A 24,297-nucleotide genomic window follows, 5' to 3' on the forward strand; every position below is an offset into this window, starting at 1 on the left:
ACCAAAATCCATGTAGACAGTACTACGAGAATAACCATCAGTTCATTACGAGTACTCGCTTAGCTACCCGCTTGCAGACAGTCTGGCCAATAAAATGGTGAAATTCATGCTCATGTGCACATTTAAAAGGAGTACTATTTGCCCTCTTTTTTTATTTTTTATTTTAAGTCAGGCTTTGTAAAAAGTTCTTACTTTTTAGTTTTGTAAATCTATGGAACACGTAGGGCTTTATTTCTTTTGTCTTAAGAGCTAAATCTTTACAGCTACACTCTGGTTTGGCTATCCTTACTTCTTGGACCAATAACTATTAAATCATAAGAAATGTCATCTCCTGTTTTTTAAGTAAACAAGATGAGATTTTACGCTGTTTAGGACTTTGGGGTTATATTTGGATTCCTCACTACAGGTTAAATTTCTATTCCTGGACACAAGCTGACCAAGACCCAGCACTCTAGGGGCAGTCTTTTTTTTTTTTTTTTTTTTTTTTTGCGTGTGCGCATTTGTTTTTGTTTCTTTTAAGGGTTTTGTTTGGATGTATGTGCACGATTCTGACCATCATTTGATTGCTGGCAAAACATGTTGGATTCAACTTAAGAATTACATAGTATTCAATATATGATGAATCTTATACAACAAATTCATGCATTGTTACCATGATTACTTTTACAATTCTGAAGCGCCTCAGGCAAGGCATTGTAGCGCCTCAGCGCCTCAGGCAAGGCATTCTACAGGTCAATTATATCACTCTATTTCAAGTCTAATATTTGGCTCTTTCTTTAAAAAAAAAAAAAAAAAATCAAAATTCGAAAGAAATCATTTAATTTCATATCTTGATATAACACTGATAGAATGTATTGATCAGAAAGATACATTTCCTTTTGGGGAATTTATTAAAGGGTGGAACAGATTAGTGATTTCCTCATCTGCACTAAAACTTACACGTTCTCAGAAAATAACTTTTATGCACCACAAAATTTAATTAATGACACACATTTGCACATTGTCTCTCTCTCTCTCTCACACACACACACACACACACACACACACACACACACACACACACACACACAAAATCAGGTCTGCGCCTCTGTCATGCATGCTTACATATGTGCACGTGTCCTAGTTGCACGCGGATTCCCCCTCACACCTCTCTCTCTCTCATACACACACACACGCACCAAAACTGTAGATTCACTGATGACGAGTGTACATAAACCACGACAGAAAGACACTGTTACACACTGACATAGTTGGAATCCGTCCTATCTAAGTCGTTAGTGACCCACATCCACCCTACCCTCTCACTGTCACCATGGCAACAAATTCCAAACCATCATCTCCTTCATTGATGGAGCTGCAGGATCATTGAATTAGCCAGCTAGCAAACTCTGAAACCCCAAACAGGTTTATTCTTTTTGCCTGAGACTGTATCCACGCATCCACCATGTTGACCTCCCTCACTGAATAAAGGCTCATCTGTTGCCACCCATTGCTTTGTGAGTACACAAAAACCCCATAGACAGTAAAAACATAGTAGTAATGTGGTAATCAAAAGACAGCAATAAGAACACAGGGCAGTTTGGCAGCTTCTAAAACGTAAACATAAACAGACCTGACTTACCCAGAATTTCCCCACCTCACCCCATTTTATACGTATGGCCGACTCTCAACATAGGACACTGTCTCAAATAACCTCCAGCATACATTCTCTGGCATGGATGGTTGTTGAGGCCGTGACACCCTGGGCACAGACGAGATGCCCACCCACAGCCTTCCCGTACAGGAGCAAGTCCCCACACTGAAAGCTGTAGTCACTTTTATGTCGTTTTTTTGAGTATTTCACCTCTTCAAGGACGTTTATTACTGTCTTCAATCTTTTTGGAGCTGTCTTCTTTGTAAATTTGGTTCTGCTTGTGGGACTTTCTCATGTCTTTGTAGAATTAATTAATTCATTATTGTCTCTTCTGCAATTTTTGTAGTGGGTGCAGTCATGATTTTCCAACAGAGTCACCCTGAACCTGCCCCTGGTATATCCAGTAATCCATCCATGCCTGAGACAGAAATGTATAACAAAAGTGAATTGTTGTAGATGATTGTTTCCTCAATGATCAAAATGTGGAAACTGACTGGAATCACACATTCAACTATTGTGACATAGTACTTGAGGAATATTTAGCGTTGTGACACTGTTTTCCTGAAAAACGTGATAAAACAATGGACAAGGAAGACTAAAAATAATTGCTATAACAGGTCATCGACTGTACTAATTATCTACAAATTAGCAACAAGCTTTGTGATCGCTTCAACGCAACATCCGTATCTGTCTTCACCAAAATCAACCATTTAGAGAAACAATCTCAATGTGTCACATTTGCCTGAGATTTGTGAGTACAATTGAAAGACTGGTAAGCCATTTGAGACAGTGCCTAAAGCTGGTCTAATCTGACGTTAACTATAGTACAGTATATACCTACCTACATGAGAATGTGAAATATTGCACTTAGTCACAAAACATTGTCTCATTATTGTTTTTGGATTTTTTTCGGTTTTTTTTTTTTGTTGTTTTTGTTCTGTTTGTTTTTTGTTTTCTTTTTTTTTTACAGCATGTGGAAATCTACTAAATTAAGTCACTGTCTGAGACACACAGTACAGTATGGCACTTAGTTGATCTCTAAGTTTGGAAACATGCAGATTCAATACACATGATTTCTTTTAACCGCAGCAAGGAAAATGGGGTGGAGAAACCAGATCTTACTGAAGCTGAAGAAACATTCCCTGTCACTGTTTGGCATGAACGGGGATTCGACACTTCAGTGAATGAAAAGAGGAAGATGAAGGTGTAGCGAGCACCCTCTGCGTTATATTTCGTAGACTAGTACCGCTCTGTGGTGGAATCACTCGTTAATTCTCACTCGTATTTTTTTTTTTTTTTTTTTTGTTGGTGTTAGGGTTAGACTAAATTGTGTTTGAGTAAAGTGGCCTTCGTCTCTCTTATTTCCTCTTCTCGTTTGCTTTTATTTTTTTCTCTCTCTCATCTGCTCTGATCCGAGGACGCTGGATTTGCTGAACTTGGAAACTGGGTTCAACAACCAGGTCTAGAAAAGTGACGAGAAAGCTGGAATGTTACAGAAGGACAGGGGAACGAGAGGAGGAAACAAGAAATAGAGGCCCATTTTTGAATGCTCATTGAAAACTCAGCTCAGATCGACACAAACAGCTGCACGTGTAACATTAAAAGAAAGCAAATTCTCTTAAACTTTCGTCTCCTCCCTCTCCAAAAAGCTCCTCTTCCACCAGCAGCTCTATCTAAACTAATAAATGGGAACCTGGTATGTGGGGGCTGCGTTGTTTTCAGTGAACGGTGGGTTCTGGTAGGCGTCTGTGGTCTCGGTGTTGCCACCTCCTGGTGAGTTGGATGGGTATGGCTGGGTGGGTGCCCCGCCATCCATGTGCTCCGAGGTGAACAGGGTCATGTCTGTACCGAGCAGATACTTTTGGACTGCACGTACTGTCAGACCAGCCTAAGAAAGGAGGGCAATAGGTGGAAAACCAGAAAATTAGTCAGCAGAAACCACTTGAAATTACATTTTAATAGCTTAGCACTAGTCAGGGAAACACCTTCCCAAGCTTAAGTTCTGTTATAAATCAAAGAATGGAATTGTCTATATAATGCTAAATCAGTTTACTGATACTGCTCACGTTCAATATGAAGCAACAGCTAACAGCTGGTTAGCTTAGCTTAGCATGAACACTGGTAACAGGTGGAATAGCTAGCATGACTCCACTACACCTGATCAGTAAATCTGCGGCTGTCACATAATCAGGTGTAAAGTTTGGTACTTTGGTAAACATCCTAATCTTTTTATACATTAGAAAGCAATGTGGGAAGAATATAATGTTATCAAGATTTAGACGTACCAGTATGTCAGTTTTGTTATCTTTGGGAGAGTCCGGGCCAAAGATAAGAGTTTCTCCTTCTATACAACTTTTGTGCCAAGCTAACTGGTGTCTAGCTGTACATTCATATTTTACAGTAATGTAAAACAGTAGTTACAATTATTAATGAAAGTGGGCTCAGTGCACAGAGCTAACTGTGAGTCAGCAGATACCTGACCAGTTTCTCACCTTAAATTCATTCAGAAATGGATTACTGTCAACAGCTCAGGTCAGAGATGGATCAAATGGACCCACCAGGCACAGGCACTGTGGCCTGGGAGGTCTTAATCCTGAGCCTTTGTTTGAAGTGTTGTGAATTTTTCACTTTGCAAAGAGGAATCATGGGGATGTCCTCGTTTTTTCCCCTGCTCCAGATCCCAGCGTTTAGTTAGGTTACGTTTTTTTGGCCCAGGGGGTCGTATGAGTGAATGAGAGGTATTTGCTCAACAACCTATGTCAGTATCTTTGAACTGCACTCTAGATTGTACCTTCAGTTACTCAGTCGGCTGGATGTAGTTCTATAAGGTCTCATCAGCTTTTTCTCACTATTAATTTTGTCTGTCTGTATGGTGGATGTGTCAGTATGAGAAATGTGTGGAGATTCTTACCCAGGTGATTATAGAGAAGAAAGAAAAGGCAATTGCTGCCCGAGCTGCATCTGCCCCCTGGTTGAGTGGCAGCTCATCAGGTGTGGTCCGTGACCATTGATTGGCCAAGAAGCAGAAACTTACAAAGTACAGGAAGGTCCAGAAACCTGCAAGAAGCCAGTGGAACAGTGACAACAGAAACAAAGATTGCTTCCCGTTTAACTCTAACCAAAATGTGTTGAATCTTCAAATCCCAGCCACCTGAAGCAGCTCTTTGTTCTCTTTAGAAATATCCTCATGCTCATATCCTCAAAAGACTGAGGGTTTCGGTTCTCTTCTGGTGCTTCAAAGCAGCGAACTGAAACAAGTGTGTTTAGCTGGTCTTTCAGGGAAATCCAACCCTTTGAAGACTGAAGACTTGAAAACTTTTGTCATAATCAAATGTGAGCAAGAGACCTGTGGTTTATATATCGCTGCAGTTTAACTGAATATGTATAGGAAAGAGCCACTTCCATTGTTGAAGATCAATCACACCTGGCCATTTGACAAATCACTAACTATGAAATGGCCAGAGTGCACTTCCTAACTCTATGAATTTTTTTTTTTTTTTTTTTTTTTTTAGAAATAGATAAAAAACTATCAACAGAACGTTTTGCTGTCACCTCCGTTTGTTGTGAAAACTGCCCATGGTTGCCTCACCTGAGAAGCCAATTTCAAGCAATACGGCCTTCTTCCTGTCTTTGACAGAGCTGATGGAGGAGAACTTGTAGTCCAGCAAGAAGAAGAAGGAGCAGGCCAGCAGGCCCACCAAGCCCACAAACACCGCATAGTTACAGGCGTCTGCGTTCTTATTGAAGACACAGTGGAGATACTCGCTGCCAACGTTGACATATCCCTCGTTCACAATGGAGGCAAAGACCACCAGCGAAAATATCTGTAGCCGGGGACAGAAGAAGACAAGGAAGAGCGGAACAAGAGAGGATGGTAGGAAAAAGCAGAAGAAAGAGAAAGATATCAACAATATTGTTTACAGTCGTCATATCTCTCATTTTCTTTCCGCCACCCTCGGTTTAATGAGCACACACACTGTTGCAGGATCATTGGAAACAAGAATGTGGTGGCACTACCAGGGAGGGCTTCTTTGAGCGTGCTCTGACCAAAAGCATTAACCTAATTTCCTCTCTTTCTCTCTGACTGACTGAAGAGGTGGATGCTTCACTTCCTCTTAAGAATCACATCGTCCCGAGGCAGTGTGTTTGCTGAAAGAGGAATGGTGATTAAGGTTGCCATACCTCATGCTATAACACTTTTCCTCCATTAGTTCATCCCGTTTCTCTCAATGACACACTTCTTCACATTTTATCTCTAGTTTATTCTCTGTCTTTCTGCCTCCCTCGTTTCTAGACTCGCACACTGACACTGATCAGCTGACTAACACACATTGGCAGAATAGGGCCATGTGATGCACATGCACCCACACTTGGGGGTTTGGGTCATATGATGGCAGAGGTGTACACAATGGGATAATGTCACATCCACATTTCAAACTAATCACGTGTGGAAATAATCTGGACAGATACACACTTGGGTGGCTTGAAGCATCGAATGTAAAGAGAAACTTTCACCACCATCGTTATTACCGTTTATTTGCCATAACTGAGTGTAGAAGACCGTTTTTAGCTCAGTTAAAAGGAAATTTACATGACATTTACATTAGCTTTCACTTTTACTAAGGATGATGTAAGGACTGGCTCTAACAGTATAAGAACAGTCTAAGTTGTCTTTTAGTCAAGGAGGTAAGAATACAAACTGGACAAAGTGGCATTGGTTTCTCATGTACATTCTGCAGCTAGCCTCTAACTTCATCATTCTTCTGTACTCATACAATGTTAACAATCTGATTTCTGTTTTGCTGCTGTAACTGTTGTATTGTCACCTAAAGCAGCTGAACAATAATTACCAAGATGTGACATGGCACAGTGACATTTTGACAGTTTTCAGCTTTGATGTGAAAAATCCATCAACAATTAACGAAAAGATGAAATGAAATTACAAAGCACATCAAAACATGATGTGATGAAACGTGTGGGCTGTTAGCAGCTGCATTCATGTAGTGAACCACGTTCAGCTAGCACTTGAACTTCATCTTGCAGTAGCTGGTTGGTAGTTTAGCTCAGTCATGTGTCACAGCTGGAACACTGTAATGGCCTGAATCTCTGACTCACCGTGGCCTTACTGAAGCAGCACCAAAGTTAGTATTAAGGATTTTAGTCTTTTGTCACAAGTGAACTTTGCATTTTTTTTTTGCCATAAATTAAATATTTTGCTGGCATGACTTTGGACAATTTGTTCCGACTTTTCTAGCATACGGACATTGTAAATGTGGTCATTTTTCAAAAGGTTTAAACAACTTTTTCTGAACAACTTCGGTAACCCAGCGAATGTCTAACAGACATTCATTGCGGTGGTGCTGTAATCATCTCCGGACCAACCGGCAGAAAAGCACACCGGGCCGGTGATCCGTGCGGCCAGAAACCGATGAGGATGAAGTCCTTCCCGCACATCCCCGGCTCCTGGCTGTGCTCCACAGATGGAAGAAGACCTTCTCCGTGTCACCCAGAGGTGACGCGTTACATCAAACGCCGGGGCACGACGGGTCTCCTCTGCTCTGCGTGCGTAATGATGTGTTTACGAACCAATCACAGGTGGGCCGACTGACGACGGCCGTTTAGGATAAATCAGCAAGATCATTACTGGAAACATAATTTCAATTAAAGATTAAAGAAGCGGGGTTGCGTGGCCGACCATGCAGACGTGTTTTACTAAAATGAAAACAGCGATTGCCACCAACGATGGGGCCGAGGAGGTGGCACACAATCCGGTCCGGTCTGCTGCACATTCCAGGATGATTGGCAGATAATATATATAAATATATAGCTATATATACATATATTTATATGTATTAAAAAAGAGCGTCAGTGAGGATACAGCGGTTTGTGCCCCCCCCCCACACAAGTAAACATCTGTACTAAAAGCAGTTTGATGGCCAGGGTGTCAGAGAAGCTCCGGGCCTGGGTTACACCCTGCACGGTGCGTGTGCGCACAGCCCCAAATACAAACAAACGCTGATTTCCTCAGTTTCCACACACACACCCTGCTCATCAGTCATCGGCGGATTTCTGAGGGTCTCTGTTTGCGGTGAGAACAGTCACGGGTCTTGCGCCGCAACGACAACAGCGAGGGAACCCCCCAACCCCCCTTCCTCCAACACACACACACAAATAAATCCCCTACTCTCACCCAGGACAGCACTCTGAGGATGGTCTGCGGCTGTTTAGCGAAGGTGATCGGGTCGATGGTGGACCCGGTCCGGCCCGCTCCGAACGATCCCCCTCCGTCCATCTTCTGCGGTTCTCTCTCTTTCTCTCTCTCTCTCTCTCTCTCTCTCTGTGCGCTCCTGGCGGCGGCGCGCTCCCGGCTCCACGGCAGGATAGGCGCGCGGCTGCTCCGCTGCTATAGGGACTGGTCCTGCGCGCGCCCCCTCCTCGGGAGGAGATCGATCGTGCCCGCGCTGCAGATCGTAACGGGATTCGGCGACTGAGGCTTTGACTGCACATCCTTCCTGTAGAAATATGAAATAATTGGGAGCTGACAGAAGGCGTAAAGCAAAGCAGCACAATAAATAAGACTGCAGACTGAGCCGGATTGGGACGCTATCATTTAAAAATATTAATGGTAACATTTTACTGCAAAGCTGTCGATGCCTTAAAGGGCCACTCCGCGATTTAGTAATAGATATTGGGCAAAAAAAATCCAAATCAAAGCAGCAGACATCAAAATGCGCTAACTTTTAGTCTAGGATATCCAGGGTTTTTGAATTGAAGCTGCATTTATATCAAGCGTATGTAAATTAATGTTGGCAGAATGATTCTAACTTCACATCCTCTGTTGGCACGTTATTTCAGTCCTGGTACTACCACATTTGATGAATAGACAAAATGTCTACTTTGGCTCAGTCATGCATCTGTGGCAGTTCAATACCTAAACCCAAATTATGAAAAGCATGATAATATCGTGATGATTTCACTTTTCAAGACTTCAGAAAGATCCCTTACAATTTGCAATAGCCTTACACAACTCCAAGTGCTCCACTAAACCGATCTGATCCTTTAGGACCTGCAGCATGATCCACATTAGTTTTTGGAGGATGACTATTACCTCACTTTAACTGAATAAGTGAACGTACTAATGACACTAAAAAAAGTGTCAACAGAACCAGGCTACAAACAAAATAGTGAGAGAGAACCCAGATTACTGTACTGTAATGTGATGAAATGTAATAGTAAAATATAAATATACGTTAAATGACTACAAATAAAATATAAATTAAGTACAAGTCTCATCGAAGTCCAAACACAGTGCAAAAATGACCTCCTTAAAGAGAAATAATAAGCACAAACATTCACACGAACTGCTGCACAGCGGCTTGTACAGTCCTGTACATTGATGCTGTGAACCCAGTTAATTAGCCTATATGGATTCTGTTATAAAAATGGACTCCTGAAGCAGCAGTGCTTTACATCATGCATGCATGGTTTAAGCCACTAGGAGGCAATGATGTCATTTTAATAGTAATAAACTGTTGATTATAGATGAGGAAAAATAAGCATGTTGGCGTATAAATAGGTAATACAGATCCTGGATTAATCCTTTAGAGAGTAACTAAACAAATATTAGCCTTGCAGGACTAGACTTTTCCTAGTGCATATGTGCATCCTTTACTGCTTTCTTAGATATCACATTCATGATCAGAATGTTTATTAACAACGCAAACGCAGATCAGGTCACATGGCCAAAGTGTCAACCTGAAGGCCCTTGACCATTGAGAAAGGTTTCACATAATGCTGAATCAAACATCTCTGTACTGAAACCCAAAGTTTCTTCAATAATTATCGTCTGATCAAAATACTATTTATACGTACATGAAATCAAGAAAAAGAAGCCAATGACCACACTGATTTAATTAGAAAATTAAATAATTTGTGATTTCACTACTAAATTCTGATAACAAATCAACATAGTTTTCAAACAACACACAAGCCTAAAGAAAAAACCTCTTTCCACGATCATGTAATATGATTGGGATGTACAGTTCAAGTATATTTTTTAATTGTGGATACTCTGGGACAAACAAGATATACTAGAAACTCACCAGACAAATCTGTGTGTAAAAGTACTTCTCATTCGTGCCTGAGGGAAAAAGGAAATTCAAAAATGAAACTGGTCAAAAAGAAGTTTGAGTCTGGAATTCGATGTTAAAATCAATCAAAACAAAACACTGTTGTCCGATTTTTATGGTCAGCTACAGTCAGGTTGGTACTGATGTAAAGCAGCAAAACAGCAAATAGATCTTTCATAGAGGATGAGAAAATTTTCTCACCCTACATATTTTCAATTTCACAGAAGACTGTATGCAGAATTTTTACCCCAAACTTGAAAAACCATGAAACAGAAGCAGGTTCATTGAAACTTGCTTTACTCTGAATCTTGGTCCGAACTTGGGAAACAGAGAGGAATACGTACACATTTTCTATCCTTATACTTTACGACCACGTCCATTGTATTAACCAACCACAAACCAAGACAAGTCATTTGAGGGTTTTCACACGTCTTATCACATCCACCACAGAGATTGCAGCTCCATTTTGAGGCATTTCCACACAAAGTTCTTCACCACTGTGTATAACATCTCCTGTCAGGTCCCTGCTCCGTCCTCCCATCTCTCAGCACTCCTGATCCAATCCTTCAATCACAGGAACCATCTTTCCATCCATCTTTCCACCTCTCATCCACACGGGAGCAGTCAAACTCAGGCTTCCCCAGCCGGATGTTGACACCATTATGGAGACGACAGAACCACTGAGACAGAGCGTGGCGACTGCTGGTATCTGGCTGATTGGTTTTTAATCTGCAAAGGAGGAAATGATGCCACTTAAAAATTACTTTCATCTCATAATAATTCAAAAGCCAGAAGAAATGTCAATGCTGAAGATTTCTTGTAAAACTAAATAACAGCCTCTGGCTCTAAACTGCATTTTAATTAAAGAATATTGTAATTGTGACCAAAAATGTTGAGCTGAGTTAAAAAATTTAAACGTGAAGTCTCTGTGTGTTGATATAAATGTCAAACTAAAACCAGTAGAATTTGGATTAAACATAAAGGCGTGAGATGTGCAAAATCACTGCTTAGACCCTTTCATTGTGAGCCAGTTGTACAAACCCAAAGTGATGACGCTAAAACACCTGATATGTGACAGCGTATTAAATCTTCAGGAGAACAGTGGTCTGACCTTTCTCTGAGGTCTTCTGCACATTCATCACAGGGGAAGAACTTGGAGAAAAGGTTGATGAACTGCCCCATCTCATGTTGCTGGGTGGGAGATGGATGGTCAGGGTAATATGCTGCCATTGTATGCAGGAAGGACCAGGTGTTACGCCCCAGCTCTCCCCGGTCCAGCGGACACTGCAGGTCTTCTTGGGACTCTGACTCAGCAGGTCTGGCTTCCTGGTGGGTGGAAAGTGATGTTCAAACACAGCCACACGCAGCAGAGTCAATAAGCTGGTAATTCATATTGACACGGGAAGGAAAGCACAGTGCATTATGTCTTTTATTGTGGTTTATATTGTGGCTACGGCTCGATCTCCAAGCCAGAGTGTCCTTTATGTCTTTACTGTCCAGACCTACAGCTAGTGTCTTGGAGGTCAGTATCTCATAAATACACACACAAAAAATTATAAATACTTGATGTTATGACATTAAAATGTTTTGACCAAATGTGGAGACAAGGTTTTAGAGACAAGTAATTGATTTGTTGATAAGATTATGAGCGGGCAACTACTTTCATATATTATTAATGAGCAGTTGGTGCTTTTTCTGTGCAGATATGATGGTGGTAAATAATATCGAGGTTTGAACTTTAATGAAACATGAGAGGGTTTCACTTTAAAGACTAAGAGACTTCGATCATTTATTTTCTCTCTCTTTTTTGCCAATTTGGTGACATTTTATAGGCAAAGTCAATTCGTGGCCTCTGGCGATAGGATCAACAACCATGTCGTCCTGTCTCAGCAGAGGATCCTTGAGCTCACTGATGTCAGATCGATCATCGAGCTCCCCCCTTTTTCTTTTATTTATAACTTTAGTAGTCAAACAGTTCCTCCAAACAACCTGTCAGCGCGCCTTGACCTTATGTCACCTGTGCAGCAGCTGTCGCCTGTTTCTTCTGGGTCTTCATCCACGATTTAAAGTCCGTGCAAGCCCTGCAGGGCTTCTTCTTGGCCTCCCCGGTGTGCTCCTGCTGTTTCCCGGAGTTGTCCTCCGCTGCTCTGTCACCCACTGCTAACGGGAAAGCCCCAAACCCGGCCGGCACGGAGACTGACGGTTCTTTAGCTCCCGTGGGCGCAGCCATGTTTGCTCCCTGCATGAACTAATACCGGACTGAGCCGCGACAGTGACACACATCAGGAAACACACAGCTTGCGAACTGGCGCGTCGTTGTTATTTAATACCGTATTTGCGTAATGGTGAAGTTGCACACTTCCGGCATCCTGGGCAACGATGCTAACGAGACAGCTGAACGAGGTAAGCTTTCCCCGGAACGCGTTTCCTTGTCCCCCCCCGGACCTTTGAGGGGCACGGAACGAGTTCCGGTTGGTGAAAGTGATGAGTGCGTGCTGCGGAGTGTAGCCTCTGTCAAAGTGTAAATATCTATCTTTTTACTTCATTTCAGACTCTTCACATTACTGGTGTTTTGTGCGGATACTCATTGAAAGCTCAGCTTTCTGACTCGCTGCTCTTGTTGCTGGTCACCAACAGTTTAGCAGCACTGTTAGCCGAGAGGCTAACAAAGCTAACAGCTGTGGAGTGACACGTTTTTATTCCTGTCTTCTTCCCGACAGCGAAGCTGCAGCTACACTTGAACCGCCGCCATGGGGATCCTGGAGAAAATCGCAGAAATAGAGAAAGAAATTTCTCGGACACAGAAAAACAAAGGTGAGGGAGCTCAGACTGAAGTGTTAGCCACATCATGGATGCACTTGGAGCCAGCTGTGTGTGTGTGTGTGTGTGTGTGTGTGTGTGTGTGTGTGTGCGTGCGCGCGCGCGCTGTCACTGTTATGTTGATATCTTAACGACAGACGTTCACATTGAAACCTTTGACTTTATGACAGTGATCACCAAAATTAAAGAAACTATTGTCACCTCTTATTATTATCTCCTAGTGAAATTCTTACCTGGTCTGTTTGATGACTTCATCAAGCTACACAAAGTAGGCCTGTCAGTTCCAATTTGTTTTTGTCTTTCTCTCCTCCAGCTACTGAGTACCATCTGGGTTTACTCAAGGCCAAGCTAGCCAAATACAGAGCTCAGCTGCTGGAGCCCTCCAAGTCAGCAGGGGCCAAAGGCGAGGGCTTCGATGTAATGAAATCAGGAGATGCTCGTGTCGCCCTCATTGGTTTCCCCTCTGTGGGTAAGGTACGTAAATGTAGTCGGCGATAGGTTGTAGCTCTGGATCCAAAAAAAGGCTGTATCATATGCTGCTCTTTCTTTCTCAACCATGTGTACTTAATCTTATACTTTATCTCAAATACAAACCTGCAGTCCACCTTCCTCAGTTTGATGACATCGACAGCCAGTGAAGCAGCATCATATGAATTCACCACCCTCACCTGTATCCCTGGCGTCATAGAGGTAAACGTATATCCTCTCATTTCATCAATTTTAAAATGCTGATGAACAAGTTTAATGAGTCATTCATGCTGTAATTTATTGCTCTGAAGTACAAAGGAGCAAACATCCAGTTGCTGGATCTGCCGGGAATCATTGAGGGTGCTGCCCAAGGTATGATAACCTTCCATGTCAATTACTTGAAGCCTGGGTGAGCAGGACTACTTAATGCATCTTATTTATTGTTATGCTTTAATTTTATTAGTGAATTATTAACGAATCGGTAATCATTGGGGTCTGTTGTGACAACTAATATTCATTAAGTGTAGAGAAATAACCTAGCCTCCAGTTCCTGGTGATATACTGACCTTTAACCTCTTCTGTAGGTAAGGGTAGAGGTCGGCAGGTCATTGCTGTTGCCAGGACAGCAGATGTTGTCATCATGATGTTGGATGCTACCAAAGGAGATGTTCAGAGGTGTGTGAGGCTTTCTGTTTTTGTATTTTAAGCAAGTTGGTTAGAGGGAAATATATCAGCTAATCCTTGCAACTGACTTTTCAAATCTCTCTAGAGCACTTCTAGAAAAAGAGCTGGAGTCAGTGGGCATCAGACTCAACCGGACAAAACCCAATATTTATTTCAAGGTATTGCCTTTTTTTTTTTGCATCTTTTGGGGTCACCATATTCATTTGGAGGGAAGACCATGAGCTTCAGCTGCCAATTTAATGAAGATCTGGCCATTATTTTCCAGGATATGATGCCATGTTTAGTCTTGCTGTTGGTATTAGTTGTCCAACTACCTTGCTCCATGTTTATGCTTGAAGGACAAAACAACATGAAAAAATACAAACCAAAAAGGAAATCTTAGTATGTGTAAACACTTGAATTATGATATTGAACTTTGTCAAAAGAAATATACAAATGTATATTATTATTTTTATTTTCCTCTGTCCTTGCAGCCCAAGAAAGGTGGTGGCCTCTCTTACAACTCCACAGTTCCTCTTACGCACTGCTCAGAGAAGCTTGTTCAGCTTATTCTTCATGAATACAGTATCCTTCATTTTGGCAATGACACACACTGTCTACCTGTCCTTCTCTTTTGCTGCCTTGTTTTCCAATCGTAAAATGATTTGTGGAATATTATTAAGTTTAGAAATGTAATGCAGACAAAGAAATCTGGGGACAGAGCATAAAATTGCATGCTTGCATTTTAGATACATTTGCAACACCATTCAGCTACCACATAAAAAAACATACTAAACTAAATTTCAATAAAAATTGCTACTTTGGGACAACAGTGGAAATCAAACAAGTTAGTGTATCAATCTGTTGTAACAGTGTGGAATTCAGTTTTGATTTCTTTAACTGCCTCTCCTCAGAAATATTTAATGCAGAAGTGCTCTTCAGGGAGGACAGCACGCCCGATGAGTTCATTGACGTTATCGTTGGGAACAGAGTTTACATGCCCTGCCTATATGTAGGTTCAATGCTTTTTGCTTTCAATGGGTAAAAGCCTCCTCTTTACAGCTTATTTCAAAGAAATGTTTTGAAAGGACCTTTTTTTTTTTTTTTTAGCTCAAAGACAGTTATGTTATTAACTGTCATTAATTAACTGTCAATCCACATAAAGCCATATTCCTCTTTTATAAGGTGAAAACATGAAATCATTATCATTGTCTGTGCATTTGTCACTCTCTTATACTGTTGATGTGCTTTACAGGTGTACAACAAGGTGGATCAAATCTCTATTGAGGAAGTGAACCGCTTGGCTCTCAGACCTCATAGTGTTGTCATCAGGTGTGTGAATAGCATGAATTTTAGTTAAAAAGTGTCACCCCCAATATCTGCATGTGTGTAAATGAAAATGTTTTGTTCTTTTATGGACTGAAGCTGCGGAATGAAGCTGAACTTGGACTACCTTTTGGAGACGCTGTGGGAATACTTGGCTCTGATTTGCATTTATACTAAGAAAAGAGGAGGTGCGGTCACATTTGCCATAATATACTCATCATACTGCTTTATTCACATGCATCCAAAACTTTAAACCTTTCTTTTTTCCCCCCCATTAGAGCGCCCAGACTTTAATGATGCCATCATCATGAGAAGAGGAGCAAGTGTAGAACATGTGGTGTGTAAAACTCATATGTAATGTTCATATCAAGATTAACCACATTAGGACATTTCTACATAAACTAAAACCACACCTGGGTAAATGATTTATATGATCATTAATATGCCTTTTGTCCTTGATCTCTGCAGTGCCATCGGATCCACAGAACCTTAGCCAGCCAGTTCAAATATGCCCTTGTTTGGGTAAGTTTAAGTTTTCAGAGGCAGTGAAATGTACTGTTTGAACCAACTCTCATGTGCTCAAGATTAAAAGGAAAGGTTTGTAACTTATGAGATTACATAGACGTTACTGGGTGCTGCAGTGGCTTGCAAAAGTATTCATACACATTGTACTTTTCCACATTTTGTCATGTTACAGCCACAAACATTAATATATTTTATTTGAATTTTATGTGAAAGACCAGCACAAAGTGGCACACAACTGTGAAGTACAAAGAAAATTTACATGATTTAAAAATTTTTTTTACAAATAAAAACTGAAAAGTGGAGTTTATTCAGCCCCCTTTTCTCTTAGTGCAAACAATTGGCTTCAGAAGTTGCCTAATGATTGCTGAATGATCAAATGTTGGCCTAATGACTAAATAGAGTCAACCTGTGTGTGATCTAATCTCAGTACAATTGCAGCTGTTTTGTGACGGCCTCAGAGGTTTGTCAAGAGAATACTGGGGAGCAAACAGCCTCATGAAATCCAAGCAACACACCAGACAGGTCAGGGATAAAGTTGTGGAGAAGTTTAAAGCAGGTGTAGGCTATAAAAAGATTTCACAAGCTTTGCACATCTCATGGAACACTGTTCAATCCATCATCCGGAAATGGAAGGAGTACGGCACAACTGCAAACCTACCAAGACATGGGCGTCCACCTAAACATACAGGACGAAGAAGGAGAGCATTGATCAGAGATGCAGCCAAGAGACCCACGGTGACTCCGGATGAACTGCAGAGATCCACAGCTCAGGTGGGGGAATCTGTCCACAGTCTGGCCTTTATGGAAGAGTGGCACGAAGAAAACCATAAGAAGTCCCATTTGCAGTTTGCCAGAAGCCATGTGGGGGACACAGCTAACGTGGAAAAACGTGGTGGCTGCATCATGCTCTGGAGGTTGTTCTCTTCAACAGGGACAGGGAAGATGGTCAGAGATGGATGGAGCCAAATACAGGCCAATCTTGGAAGAACACCTGTTGGAGTCTGCAAAAGACTTGAGACTGGAGCAGAGGTTCACCTTCCAACAGGACAACAACCCTAAACATAAAGCCAGGGCTACAGTGGAATGGTTTAAAACCAAACATATTCATGTGTTAGAATGGCCCAGTTATAGTCCAGACCTAAATCCAATAGAGAATCTGTGGCAAGATCTGAAAACTGCTGGTCACAAACGTTCTCCATCTAATCTGTCTGAGCTTGTGCTTTTTTGTAAAGAAGAATGGGAAAAAATTTCTGTTTCTAGATGTGCAAAGCTGGGAGAGACATACCCCAAAAGACTTTTAGTCGTAATTGCTGCAAAAGGCAGTTCCTCAAAGTATTGACTCAGGGAGGGCTGAATACTTTTGCACACTGCACTTTTCAGTTTTTTTATTTGCAGAAAAGCATATCATAAAAGGACTTGCTGTACACAGTAGAATTTCTTTGAAAACTCAAATTCCACAGGGATCACTTAGCAATATATTTTTGCACTAACTGATGGGGAAACATGGCAGAATTGTGGTGTTGTGATGTGAATTCTCCTCCAATCGATAAATTGAATACATAACTCTGTAAATAAGCCTTTTTGTTTGTTTGCAACTTTAAAACTGGACACAGGAACTGGGTTTCTGCCACACATTTCCCTGAAATGAATAATTGAGACATGTAAAAGTAAAAGCTTGGGGAGAAATGTCCTGAATGTATGGCACCCTTTGCGCTTTTAATGTTCCATGACATATGAAAAGAAGAGAAAAGTAGATCCAAAAGAGAGTACGTATTTAATTTAAAATTTCTTTAAAAAAAAAATCTAAGTATTTCTACAGTTCTTTTGTATGTTTCTTTTTTTATTTTTTAATCATAGTCTTACTGAGCACACCAGTCACTTATCAGTGACTGATAGCCCCCAAAAACCAGTCCACTGGAAACCTTTGAAACATGGCTTCTCCTTTGTTGTTTTGGTTCCTCAGGGAACAAGTACCAAGTACAGCCCACAACGGGTTGGCCTGACACACATCATGGAGCATGAGGACGTCATCCAGATCGTGAAGAAGTAAAACAAGCTGCTGACTGAACATGGGGGAGACTGAACAGCAGGACTTTACATGGAAAAAAGTACTGTACAGTTATGAAAAATAGCCACCATTCTTATTTTGTATATGATAATCAACAAAACAAAAAACTGAACAGAGGCCAGACCTGAGTTGTAAAATGGTGTATTTTACCTTTTTAAGACGAAGAAGATACACTGATTTAGAGAGAATACAGGGAAAATAAAGTTCATAAAACTGTTTGTGTTTTTATTTTATCAGTTTCATATTAATATATTGTTGGTACAGGAGAAACCTACCCTGATTCACCTTTTTATTCAAATAGTCACCTTTCTCCACTTATTTCTTTAAATTGTACATTAAACAAGAGCTATTGAAATGGCAAAACATATAGTTGAGAATAAGCCAATGGGAAAAAAAGTCACCTACTCTCAACAAGGATCTTGAAGTCAGTGTCCACAAAATTTCCCACACAGAGGAGCTCCCTGAACAGAGAAAAGCATCTGTGTAAATTCTGCCATATTGCCTTTGAGTGGAGATTTTATCTCTTGAATGAAGGGCAGATGCTCTTAGTTGACCTTCTTTCCCTCTATAGGTCAACACTTGTCTGTTTACATTGGACGGTATAGTTCTCATCAGGCCAAATACATAATTACTGAGGTCACACAACACCCAGTATTTCCCCATCATCTGAACAATCTCATGTCACAGCAAGAAAAAGTTAGAAAAAGTTTTTGCATCCTCATTTATAATGCTTTGCATCCTGAATGATCCCCTCAGATGGTTAAATTTTACTGCTTGTTTTTCTTCTACGACACAACATTGAAAAGTGAAAATTTACAGAAATATCTAATCTGCAGTAATGTTTTGGCTCTTTTGGAAGTAAACCTACACAAGATACTACACCAGATCTCCAGGTTCCAAACCAGCTCATTGAACTCTCACACAATCATGAGCGGGGAGCACAGAAACACTCCAATGGTGGGCGAAGCAGTCAGATCTTTCACTGAAGTAAATGCAACAATAGAAAGACCCTGTCACTGTCTCTGTTCTTCATATGAAGATGTTCTGTAGCATCAAATTAATCTCAACACTTACACTACACTAACATAGTAACTATGTTTGACACATAAACACAGTGGGGAAAAAAACTATTTGCCATATTTCCCTCAGAAAGCTAACGAGGCAGCTGGGTTCATAATCAGCTACATTCAGGGAATTACCAAGAAGCAAAGCGCATTATGGACAACTGAAGAGAAATTGGCTGGTTGTTCAATAAGTATACTGTTTTAGCTCAATAAAGAAATAGCTGTGACTTTTATAACAGGAGTCCTCTGGAGCAGGATCCTGTAAACCTTGATCTCTCCTCAGCAGGTGAGGGTTGGTGACCTCTGACCCCTGCCCATCCGTCACCATCGCTGCTGGCCTGCTGTTTGTGTCTCTGTCCTCAGATCTCAGAGGCAGGCTGACCATTTTTCACTCAAAGTATGGACTCCCTGCCAATGTCCCCCATTCACTCACACACACAAGCACAATAGCAGCATTAAATATTCACAAGCATCTCTTTGGTCTAGGAGAGGGGGACTGAGTGGGAGGCTTTATGAGGAAGAGAGAGACAGAGAGAGAGAGAGAGGATGTGAGTTGGCGCTGGTGGCTTTGAAGATGCCCTAAAGATGTCTCATCAGAGCGACTTGTGGATGGAGAGATTCTGCTTTGGAATAACCTGAAGAGGAAAGGAAATGATGGAGGGATAACATTGTGGAGAAAAAAAAACACAAAGGTATGGTCCACTGGGTGTGTATTGTGTGGAGCAGGCATGACACTTGATGCTTCTTGGCTCCATATGGCATGGCTAGGTGTGTGTGTGTCTGTCTGCACAAGCAGCAACCGTGTGCTTAACAGGAGTTATTTTTTATTGATATCGGCTCTGTTTTCTTGCAGTTTGTTTAAAAGGTTTAAATTGAATTTTAGCGTAGCCCTTTGAAGTCAAAACAACAGAAAAATGTATTCCTTCCCTTCTCATCACCTTCTCAGCTACAACTAGTGAAGTGTGTTTATTGTATCCTCTTTCCTCAGGCCCTCCCCTTCTAAAAAAAAAAAAAAAAACAACCAAAAACGCAAAAACAAAGCCACATCAATCCAACCCACAGAATTTCAACTGACGATGTTGGAGACTCAGCTGAAATTGTCCTCTAGAGTTTTTTTTAAAACAGCTGAATTTGTGTCTCATTCTTCAGCTACACAACTGAATCAAAGGTTTACTGTGCCTTACCATCCTTAGACATTAGACAACAGACATTTTCCTTGTAAGGAACTTGGTGACTGACCCAACATTTGTTCAGATTAGAGGCTGAGAACGGGATGTCAGACTTTCAGAACCAGCTTCCAGCTTCCATGATTCTTATCTGCAAGGTTGATTGACTGGAAGGAGCTCCTTCACCCTCATTTAAACAACAATGACATATTTTTTTTGTTTGTTTTATATTATGGTACAAACTGCACAAATTATAATCAGCTCTTGCTGAAAATGTAACAGTTATTTTCTCTGGTATGGCTTTGTCATGATTTGTAGAGTAATTCGATTTTTTTTTTTTTTTTTCCCCAAAACAGAAATGACAGTTACTGTAGATTGTTGAGAGAAAACCAGCCTCAAACAATGCTACACTGACAGAACAGTTTGATTTTGAAGTACTGGTCACTACTTGACTACTTTAGTGGGTGCAGGATTTATAAAAACACGATTTATTCAATATTGAAGGTGTCACCTGGTGTTCAGGACCAGGAGGGTGACATGAGGATTTATCTCTGATCACTATTCAAAAATAATTTCCTATCAGGTTTCTGTGTGTGAATGTTAGATTCTAATAACAGCCACTGAACATTCATCGACAGCCGAGGATACACCCTGATTACTTTGCCTCTTCTGCCCTCTTCTGCTTTATTGTGCTCATTACATGAAGCTGCCTCAGTCAGAACATGAGAAGAGGAAACGAGGAAAACCTTGACTTACCTTCAGCCAGTCATAGACTCATTGGAGGATGAGGAGTAAACGTTGCTTTGATAAATTACACTTTTCAGGAAATGAGTGGTTCATTTTTTTTTTACCAGGTGACAAATTCTTACTGTGCTTTCTTTCAAAATTTAGAGCATAATATTTCAAGGGGGACTTCAGTAACACAAACAAGCACAACTTTCACACCACAAATAGTTATCACTGATGTTGAAACCAGTCCTATTATACAATGAACATTTAGCGTATGATTTCACAATACAACAAGAGTTGTTGGGTTTTGTTGAGATGTACAGTTTCATGATTAATGTTTTCTTCACGAAACTAAAAGCAGCAGCTGTGAAACACACAGACCAGCAGAGCTTACACTTTATAGAACTGACAAATAGAACAAATAGCTGGTGTTGTGGTGGACTGAGCATATACCTAACTCTCTGCGCTGCACTACATTTCCCTTTGTGTTAAGCTAATCTATTTCAGGGCCTTTAACAAGTAGTCAGGTTGTTTTCTGAGCTTCCTGTCTGCTTATGTTTGTCAGGGGAATAAATTAGCCCATTGCTGCACATAAAGAAGCAGAGCTACACAAAGATTCACTAATCTGACGCAGTGAATCATTAATGAGGGAACCAACATGCCCATCCTGAACAATAAAGACAAAACCTATGAATGCATGTAAATCATGTATTTTGGTTACTCGTAATTAGAAATGAGTATCTCTCATCACAAAATGGATTTTTCTTAATTTTTAAAAACATTCAAGGTTCTGTTCATGCTAAAGTGGAACCTGCAGATGTTACGGCAAGCAGCCTCATGGAGTCATGATGCAAAATGAAATGGCTCCATATGAGAAAAGGTGCACATGAAAGTCATGTTATTTGATAGGTAGAGAAACCACCAATAACCATATTGTATGGGCCAGCAGCAGTAATGACTGTATTAACAAAGCTGTGTGTGTGTGTGTGTGTGTGTGAGAGAGAGAGGGAGGCCTTTTGTGTTCTGTGTCTGTGACTTCTGATAAGGCTCCTCAAAACACACAGATGCACCCAATGTTCCCCGAGCTTTTGTCTCTGCAGAGGTTTCATAAGATAATCACTCTTGGGGCCATGACGTTTGCCCAGCAGTGTGGGATGATGATAGCGCACTGTGTGTGTGTGTGTCTGCGTAATCCCGCCATTAACGCACAATGGACCTGCCCAAACAGCACAAGTGCAGCATGTTTACTAAGAAACCTAATCACAGCAGTTCTAATGATGCATGGATTGATGTAAAAAGTGGACTTATACCTGAACCACCTCCGCTCTCGCTACAGTCACTGTAGTGCATTTGTGCTGTGGATGTAAAGACAATCACTGAGGCAGAGCTCATGTTTACCATTGGAGGCCCATTGTGTGCCCGAATGATCTATGTAATTTAAGGGAGCAGATGTGAATTGTGTGCGTGTGTGTGTCTGGGCAGAGGGCTATAAAGCTATAAAGCAGAGGGTCCGCACGAGGATCAGGAGTCATTTTTAGGATCATCAGACATTTTAACATTTGTGGATAATGAACGCTCTAAATATCTGCCAAAAGAACAAAAAAGGTAAGCTGCTCATAATCTCAACGCTTAGTCATATGCACAAATATACTAATATACTAAATACAATGCATTGCAGTCATGGCAGGATACAGCACGTCTGTTTGACGTGCTTGTTATAGTCCAGATGGGTTTATACTGGCTAGCTACATGAAGCTGCTCTCTGTACAAACAGGAAACGGAGAATGAACAGTTCATTGCTTCGATGTGGCTTGGAGAGCCATCACTCATTTTACAAAGAGGTGATAATGATATAATTAACAGGAATCCATTTTCTTTTTTTCACAGAAATATATACATAATCAATAATAAATATCTTTATCATCTTTATTTTTTTACATTTTATGTTGAAATGATCATTTGCCACAGTTACGGTGTTATAAAAGCTACCAAAGTAATCATGAATTTATAATGTGGTGGTTAAAACACTTTAATTCAATTAACTTTGGTATTAAAATACAACTTATATTATGTGATCAGATTTTCAAACATTCTGAGTCACTGCACCGCAGCTTTTTATGAGGTTCAGAGATATAATTAACCTTTTTTTATTCTTTTGAGTGACTTGTGGATATTTTGGAGTTGAAGTTGCAGGAAAAGTTGTCACATCGGGTTTATTATTTGTTACTAACGGGGCATATCTGAATCCCCATCAGATGAATGTCTATAAAGAGCCAGCGCTCAGAAGTAGCTTGTGATTGTGCTGACCTTGGAATCTGTCGTGCATATATTAATATAAAAGTCAGCAGTTTATTCTCTGTGATCTTTCTAGTGGTAGACCAAGCCAGGAGTTACAGTGTGATCCCATGTGACAGGTAGTCTGTGTGTTAGCAGCTGCTGGTGTGTCTCCATTGTCAGGGCGCAGGGTATTTGGCAGCAGAGGTTAAGACCTGAATGGGGCTTAAAGGCTTACAGGAAACTTGAGTCTGGCCTCCTCATCCTCCCGTCTCACCTTGTCTGTGTAAAAGGACACACCCCATCAGTCACTCTGTCTCTCAGTCTGTCATTTTCTTACTTCTAGTTTGCATAAGACTCTTATGGGATCAAAGATCGTGTTTCCAGGGGCAGAGCAAAGACACTAAATCCTGTTGTGATGTGGTGAATCTGACCCGGCTTCTAGCCAATATACCTGCAAGACCCTCTCTGTCCATCATCAAGTCATTCATTCATTCATTCATTCATTCATCCATCTTCTACCTGCTTATCTGTTTCTGGGTTGCGGGGAAGCTGGAGCCAATCCCAGCTCACACTGGGCGAGGGCGGAGTCACTCTGGACAGGTCACCAGGGTGACCCCGCCACTCACACTCACATTTAGACCTACAGACAATTTAGAGTCACCAGTTAACCCAAACATGATGTCTTTGGACGGTGGGAGGACACCGGAGTACCTGGAGGAACCCCACGCAAACAACTCCACGCAGAAAAGTCCCAGGCCGGGAGCCAAACCCTCTTATTGTGGGGCAACAGCGCTAACCACTATGCCGCCATGCTGCCCATCATCAGGTCAAAATGTCAAAAACGTTTCCCAAACAAAGAGCACATTCCTATCAGCTTCTCACCCATACTTTGTTTTTAGTGCAAACATTGGTGCAGGAACCTGATTACTGCTCGTGGATAACTTTTCTAAGTGTATGTGGTATGTGCGTTTGTGTTTGTATTTGTATTTGCAGTGGTCACTCCCCTGATGATTCAGAGTAGATCCTGCATTCATTGATCACATGCAGTGGTTACCTGCCTGCCTGTGTGTGTGTGTGTGTGTGTGTGTGTGTGTGTGTGTGTGTGTGTGTGTGTGTGTGTATGTGTGTGAGCCTGCCTGCAGTCATTAAATGAGGCTGTCCTCTGCTCAGGTGATCTCCTTTATTAGGCTCGTGTCACTGAGTGTGTCTGCTGAAAGCATGTTGTCAGATGCTATCTCCTTCTCTCACTCATTCACTTGCCCTCCACTGTCCCCCTGTAACACTCTCTGTATCCCCCCCCCACCTGCCTGCATCTTCCATTTCTTCACATCATTCAGCTTTTTACTTTCAGTTGTCGATCTATTATTTCTTTCCATTTTTCTGTTTTTTTTTTCTCATATTTGCTACTTATAAATATATTTTTTCAACA

The 24,297-nt window shown here is 41.2% G+C and overlaps 3 protein-coding genes across 3 annotated transcripts; 1 reads left to right on the top strand and 2 right to left on the bottom strand.

The window, feature by feature from the left end:
• Positions 1-463: 463 nt before the first annotated feature.
• Positions 464-9,854, bottom strand: syngr3a (synaptogyrin 3a). Its single transcript, XM_029507533.1, has 5 exons — positions 9,736-9,854; positions 7,824-8,145; positions 5,223-5,457; positions 4,545-4,690; positions 464-3,521 (listed from the first exon to the last, which is right to left on the bottom strand). The coding sequence occupies exons 2-5, from the start codon at positions 7,923-7,925 to the stop codon at positions 3,312-3,314; spliced, it is 693 nt and encodes a 230-aa protein (XP_029363393.1). The 5' UTR covers positions 7,926-8,145; positions 9,736-9,854; the 3' UTR covers positions 464-3,311.
• On the bottom strand, positions 9,526-12,165 carry gfer (growth factor, augmenter of liver regeneration (ERV1 homolog, S. cerevisiae)). The gene is made up of 3 exons (XM_029507534.1): positions 11,780-12,165; positions 10,874-11,088; positions 9,526-10,491 (listed from the first exon to the last, which is right to left on the bottom strand). Exons 1-3 carry the CDS (start codon positions 12,005-12,007, stop codon positions 10,329-10,331), a joined length of 606 nt encoding a protein of 201 aa, XP_029363394.1. The 5' UTR covers positions 12,008-12,165; the 3' UTR covers positions 9,526-10,328.
• drg2 (developmentally regulated GTP binding protein 2) lies at positions 12,047-17,842 on the top strand. Its single transcript, XM_029507532.1, has 14 exons — positions 12,047-12,165; positions 12,483-12,576; positions 12,896-13,056; positions 13,183-13,272; positions 13,362-13,422; positions 13,635-13,725; positions 13,820-13,892; positions 14,208-14,298; positions 14,628-14,725; positions 14,969-15,045; positions 15,139-15,227; positions 15,318-15,376; positions 15,508-15,561; positions 17,528-17,842. The coding sequence occupies exons 2-14, from the start codon at positions 12,513-12,515 to the stop codon at positions 17,612-17,614; spliced, it is 1,095 nt and encodes a 364-aa protein (XP_029363392.1). The 5' UTR covers positions 12,047-12,165; positions 12,483-12,512; the 3' UTR covers positions 17,615-17,842.
• The last annotated feature ends 6,455 nt before the right edge of the window (positions 17,843-24,297 follow it).

Source organism: Echeneis naucrates, chromosome 8 (genome assembly GCF_900963305.1).
Source record: "Echeneis naucrates chromosome 8, fEcheNa1.1, whole genome shotgun sequence".
NCBI lineage: Eukaryota > Metazoa > Chordata > Actinopteri > Carangiformes > Echeneidae > Echeneis > Echeneis naucrates.